The sequence below is a fragment of the Lycium ferocissimum genome, chromosome 10 (assembly GCF_029784015.1).
Source record: "Lycium ferocissimum isolate CSIRO_LF1 chromosome 10, AGI_CSIRO_Lferr_CH_V1, whole genome shotgun sequence".
NCBI classification, from domain to species: Eukaryota; Viridiplantae; Streptophyta; class Magnoliopsida; order Solanales; family Solanaceae; genus Lycium; species Lycium ferocissimum.
The window spans coordinates 48630916-48637327 of record NC_081351.1 but is presented as its reverse complement, the minus strand read 5'-3'; the positions used below and the strand labels follow the sequence as shown (position 1 = coordinate 48637327).

The following is a 6412-nucleotide window of genomic DNA, read 5'->3' as shown; positions in this document are numbered from 1 at the left end:
TCTAATAATACAATTGCACGCAACTTCATTGGTTGTCATTAGAATTACTGCAACCAAATGATCTTCTTACGTCCGTGGGTGAAACGTGTCCACTAGCTGCATCATTTGGCTACAAAAAAGAATTTAAAATAAAATAAAATTAATCAAAAGGACCACAACTAATTATCAGATCCTCATAATCAGAGACATCATTGTTCATGCTACTTTTGTTTGAATCAATAGCTTAAAAAAATATACATTCATTTTAGCAAACAGTCACCATTTCCTTGAAAAACAATAATCCTCATATGAGACCTATATACACTCAGTTACCATTGTACAACACCTAGATTCAAAGGCCATCCATTCAGATAAATATCTACAAGTTCAACAACTCATAGTTGATCAAAAGAGCTACTATTCAATCACTTCATCCCAATCTAGCTGAGGTCAGCTACATAAATCATCCTAATACTCAACTAAATGACTTGCTAAAATAGACCGAATGTAAGAATAATCCTTATATGGGAACTATATACACTCAGTTACCACTGAATATCTTCTATCTTCGAAGGTCATCCATTAAAATAAATATCTCAAAGTTCAAGAACTCAGTTATTGATAAAACTACTACTCAATCAATCAACAAATCAGCCAATCACATCCACTAAAAACTAGTAGAGGTCAGCTTTATCAGTCCTTTGTATTTCATTAGGCATCATCCTAATGCTCAACTAAGATATATCAATCCTTTATACACATTGCAATTAATTTGTCATCACCCTAATACTCAACTAAGAGGAAATCTATAAAACACCGATCTAATCTAACAAAAAAAAACTGCGTCAATTCCATGAAATCAATACTCGCAATACAAAAAATAACAAATCAATCGACACAGTGCATAAAAAATGAGGAAGGTAAAGAGGAAGTAAGGAAATTATAGCAACTGAAGGCACATCCATTATGGCTGAGACATAAATAGGTATCTATTCAGATGCTATAGTCAACAAAACTAACAATCTTCTTTATCTTGATTATTTTACCAGTGAAAATGTATGTACTAGAATATGCAAAATGTATGTAACAAAATGATACCTTTTACACTTTTTTCTAATCAGTAAGCTAAAAAATGGTACCTTTATACTTGTTGTCCAGATCCAGATTCCCTAGGTCTCCATTCTTGAAGAATGACAATAAAAAGAGAGCATAACTACTTATATTCTCATCATCTTAACAGAAAAAGGTATACAGAAGGAACTACTCTAGGTTCCAACAAGTCCACAATGAAGGGATTATAGTTTGAGATTCATTTAGGATGTGAGTGAGTTACATTTCAAAGTTAACAATCTTTGTGGAATTCATCCATAGGCAAATGCAGTTCACTTTTAAGGATCTCACAACATGAACAAAGCAAACACACATTTTCTGTGCATTCACTTTCACAAGAAATAAGCAGAAACAACCTAAAGATTCCACAGAGACTAGAAGGCAGAACTGACAATGACAATAAATATATAATTATAGAACATAGTTATATAATTAAACAAGAAATTTATTAAACGATTCTTACTGTTGAAGGAGGAGTAGTAGAAACAAAGATCCCAATAAATTCTTCAGGTATTCTCCCTTCTTTCCTTATCATATACACCTTGAAAGTGCTCATCATTTCAGTGTGAGCATTCATCAGAAAATTGAGGTTGTCTTGGCTTTTGTTGTGAGCATTCAACGTCTGATTGTACTTCTCTTGCCATTGAGAAGAACATGAACCACTATTGTAAGTTGAAGCATTCAAATCACTATAACGGGGTCTTGTTTGTTTAAATGCTCTACTTGGGATGGCTCCTAATCCCAAGCACCTTACCCCTCCAGAATGCTCTTTTCCTAGTACACATATCTCTTTTGCTGCCTCATTAACATATGATCCATCTTCATTCCTATGAGTAGCAAGATACCTTGTCCAAGATTTTGTCCGCTCTTAGCCATCTATAAATGGAAAAATCAAAGTCACAATAACTTAACTAACTAGGAATAGTTTCTAGTTTCATTAAAGTAATCCAAAATGAAGCAACAACTTTCACCATTTCATCCCTTCTTCTGGAGTTGGGTTTGGAGCCACCGATGTGTGAAATGGTTTATGTCTTCCGAATTTCCGCTTTTTTGTTGCACATTTCCTTACAAAAAGATACTTAAAAGTTAAGATATACAAACAAATAGCCATATAATTACACATACCAATTGAAGCATTTAAATAAATACCCTGTTTTTCCTTTAAGGCAGTAATCAACATAAGAAATCCATTGATCCCATGGAATCCCATCTGGAACTTTATTAATTGCCTCAGCTCTTATATGATCTCTGCTCTTAAGTGGGTCATCAACTGCATTAAACAACTTTAGCCTTCTTGCGCCCCACTTCTTACACATCGAATTATATACATATTGCCTTGCATTTGACTCGGTGGTCCTAAAACAAAATGGCAGCTTCAAGAATAAAAGAAATGATTAGCTTATCTATTATATGCAAATATACAGTCCAATGACATAAATTTAAGGAGGGTAAGGAAAGAGTTGTCCAATATAAGCAAGCAGGCATTTCGTTTACTATTTAGCACTTAAACGTATAAGTGAAAGAAGGATCACAAAGAATTTCAAGTCTATCAAATAAATTTCAGAAAGACACCAAATACTCTAAATGCAGCAGCATACCAAGGGATGGAAGCAAGAAAGAAATCAGTGATGAACCTTCAAAAAAGCCCCAAAAGAAATCAGTAAGCCCCATAAATGTATATTACTTCTATAAGGTAATCAAGTAGCACCTGAAAGAAGAACCTTTTCCCTAACCTATATCTAAGAAATTGTGTACTAAGCCCCATGGTCATGATCACTATAAAAAGAGGTCTTCAAAGCATGAAACTAAATCAAGTTGTTAGGCAGTAACATTTATGCAAAACTATAACAGTGACTTCTTAGAACTATAGCACCCTTTCATAAAAATCAAGAAGTCGAAGAAGAGAAAAGGAACTAGGCTAGCTAGCTCTATATGCAGAGGTTTCTTTGCTATTTTTAATTATATATGCACGACATTAATAAAGCTGAATATACTAGTTGAGGGTGCATCCAAGTAATTGAAGATACAAGCTAATTTTGCTGTCGTAGGAGAACAAACAAGCAATTTTTTGAGAAATCTCACCAGATAATGGAAGTATTAAATTATAAAGCAATAACCAAATAATACTAGTAGATTCCTTGGTTATAGCTAATAAAGCTCTGCTAATACAATATCAAATCACGTTCGACAATAATTTTAATCCGTAATATCCACGATAATCAAACAATTATTTTAAAAGTGAATTAACAAAGGTCGATTTCAAACAAAATTGTTCAAGCAATTCTACATACGAAGCAAAATGACAGATCTAGAACAATCTCACTACGAAAAGTTCACTGATTCACTTGTTTCTCAAATCAACTGAACTGAAAAATTGATATTTGAAAATCACACAGTACCTTTATCGAGAGAAGAGGAGAAGGCACTAGAAGCTCAGACAATATCTCAGCAAAATGCAATTTCTTTGAAACGAAAGCAATTTCTTCAAAACCAACTGCCTAAAATATATCAGTAAGCTACAAATTGAGCATAAACTCTAGCATTTCTCTTAGCAGAAAGATAGATATTTCATTGATTAACACACAGACATAAGAATCAGAAATTGAATTTGACGATACAAACCTTGATCATAGACTAACATGACTACCTAAATTTTATCAATAAGCTACAATTTCAATATAAAATCTAGCATTTCGCTTAGCAGAACGACGCATACTTCATTGATTAACACGTAAACAGATCCAAAACTGAATTTAAGCAGTCAAAAACCTCTATTATTTCAAATTGCTCCATCGACTCTCACAAGTACTCAAATGTTTATTAGTAAGCTCTTAATTTTTTTCAGTAAGCTAAAATTCAACTACTAGGTCTAACATTTCACTTAGCAGAAAAATGCATATTCAATTGACGAACACTAAAACAAATCTAAACTAAATTTGACATACGAACCGTAATAACACAACTACCTAAGTCGATTCACATACAAATCTAAACTAAATTTCCAATTTCTCCATAGTTTAATGCAACTACCTTAGTCGTAATAAGCTAGAATTTGACTATGATTCTATTATTTTGATTAGCAGAAAGAAGCATGCTTCATTAATTAACACACAAAAACAATGTGAAACTGAATATGAAATCTAACTCGATTCACACAATTCGACTATGAAATCTAACATTTCGCTAAGCAGAAGTATGCACATTTCAAAGATTAATACAAAAACACAAAATCAGTGATTTACATACGAATATTATCATCACTGATTCTACTGATTCATGTTAATTTCAGTAGAATCAGTCAAGAAAAAACACAAATATGCAGAGAAAATCCACATGCAAGTTACAAATTAAATTAAATTACAATTTGTAGAGCAAAATAGAATAAGGAAGAAAAATACCTTAGATCAATAGAAACTTGAAGAACTCAGCGATTTTCTACATTGTATAAACTTACAATCTGATTTTTGTAGCTTTTTGTAACTTAAAATCAGGAAATATCAACAATTTGGGGGAAATTTTAGAGAGAGAGAGGAGAAAGTTTAAGTGTATGAAGCCAAATATTTGGGGCAAAAAATCGAAGGAAGCTCAATATTTTGGGCGCCCTTTTTTTTTAAAAAAAAAAAAAACCCACAATCAATGGAAATTAGCGGGCCTACATTAACCTCCACAATTAATAAAATTTTGCGGAGGTTATAATAACCACGGCAATTAAACCTCCGCAAATCTAGCATCTTTTTTTGTAGTGTCTCCTCCTAGTTCTTCTCTATTTCTGTTAATTTACTCCTTGTTATTGTAATAAGCAACTTACCTTCCTCTTTCATCATTATTGGAGACTCTATTGTTGATTACATTAAGGGCGTACACAAGGCAGCTTCTGCACAATGGTGATAACAACTAGGCATTACTGATATACTAAGTTAATTAGTTTGTTAAGTGTCAATTAGTTAAGCAATTAGTTTTCAACTTGGTTAATTATATATATATATTCACATAGAGTACATATTGTAATTAGTCGAAAAAGCCAGTTATCATTTTCCTTCTCAAATTCGTGAGCTAGCCCGTGTTCTTCATTTCCTATTCGGACTTTAACAAAGTATCAGAGTAGTGGATGCTGAAGACACATGTCACACCATAAAATGAGATGAGATGTGACACAACATCGGATGCCTGTCAACTTGCACCTAGTGAACTGATTCTTGAAGTAAGTACAACTTCGTGCCCATATATCATAATTCAATTAATTAGAGTCAATTAAGTGAATAAATTGAAGTGAATAATATTAATATCAAATCCAACACGTTCATAAATCTAAACATAATGATAAAGATATCATTCGCAAAGCTATACGAGTTTGATAACCCAAAATAATACAAGTTTATATGTGGAGTCTCTATAACACTGCAAATGATTAAATGATAGTTGCGGGTTTATCCTACAATATTAAAAAAAAAAAAAATGTGATCAACGATCTCAGAGTGGGCTCATAAAAATTATGGGAGATGCAAGACCCTAGCTTGCACGTGGATGATCCTGCTCACGACCAACTCTTAGATCTGTCATCATGAAAACGATGTTTTATTATTCAAATACTCAATACACATCATATTCAAGACACTCATGGTGGGGCAAGAGTTTCATGTAATAAAAATATAGATCAAAATACGCGAGAGAGACAAATCAAGTAAATAATTGCGATATTAAAACATTTAAAGTAAGCATAAATCTTTCAAGGCATAATTAGATTTATCCAATTTGTAAAAATTCAATTCATCTTTTTGATATGTTTTAAATTGTGGTTTGAGACCTTTTATGAGCCAATATTACTATTTGAAACTTGTTGGCAGAGTTCGATTTGGGACTTGAAGGGGGGGGGGGGGGGGGGGCCATTGGACCTTATTGTGAAATGCAGATTTTTCTGGTGCTAGTGCCTTCAGCGCAATCGCGTACAAACGATTGCAGTTACGACTCAAAAGATAATTGTGCATCACATTCGCGCACCAGGGGCCATGATAGGAAGAGGAAATGGTTACGTTGATTTCAGTCAACTGTTCAGCGTGAACACACAGTAAGGAGCGCAACTGCAAAGGCAAAGTTTTATCAAGATTGTAATCGCCCAAGGGACATCGCAATTATGATTAAGGCTGAGCAGTATATAAACTTGAGTCATGAATTTCAGCAGCAATTTTAGAATTTTCTATCAAGGAGCTCTCAATTTTGGATCACGAATAGATGGAGTTTTAGCCCTAAATTTAAGGAGATTTTGACCTAAGCCCTAAAAGAGAAAATTTAGACTTTTGAACTAGTAATTGTTATCAAAATCATG

The 6412-nt window shown here is 33.2% G+C and overlaps 1 protein-coding gene across 1 annotated transcript; it reads right to left on the bottom strand.

Annotated features, from left to right (window-relative positions):
• Window positions 1-3626, bottom strand: LOC132034159 (uncharacterized). The gene is made up of 5 exons (XM_059424431.1): window positions 3489-3626; window positions 2239-2462; window positions 2061-2153; window positions 1553-1916; window positions 1-109 (listed from the first exon to the last, which is right to left on the bottom strand). Exons 2-5 carry the CDS (start codon window positions 2403-2405, stop codon window positions 26-28), a joined length of 708 nt encoding a protein of 235 aa, XP_059280414.1. The 5' UTR covers window positions 2406-2462; window positions 3489-3626; the 3' UTR covers window positions 1-25.
• Window positions 3627-6412: the final 2786 nt, after the last annotated feature.

Excerpts from the sequence above, each read along its gene's own strand:
- LOC132034159 (XM_059424431.1), bottom strand. The coding sequence starts at position 2,405 with ATGTGTAAGAAGTGGGGCGCAAGAAGGCTAAAGTTGTTTAATGCAGTT. Across the intron at positions 2,154-2,238 it reads TGCCTTAAAGGAAAAACAGG|GAAATGTGCAACAAAAAAGC; the intron begins GTATTTATTTAA and ends TCTTTTTGTAAG. Across the intron at positions 1,917-2,060 it reads CCAGAAGAAGGGATGAAATG|GAATGAAGATGGATCATATG; the intron begins GTGAAAGTTGTT and ends TGCTACTCATAG.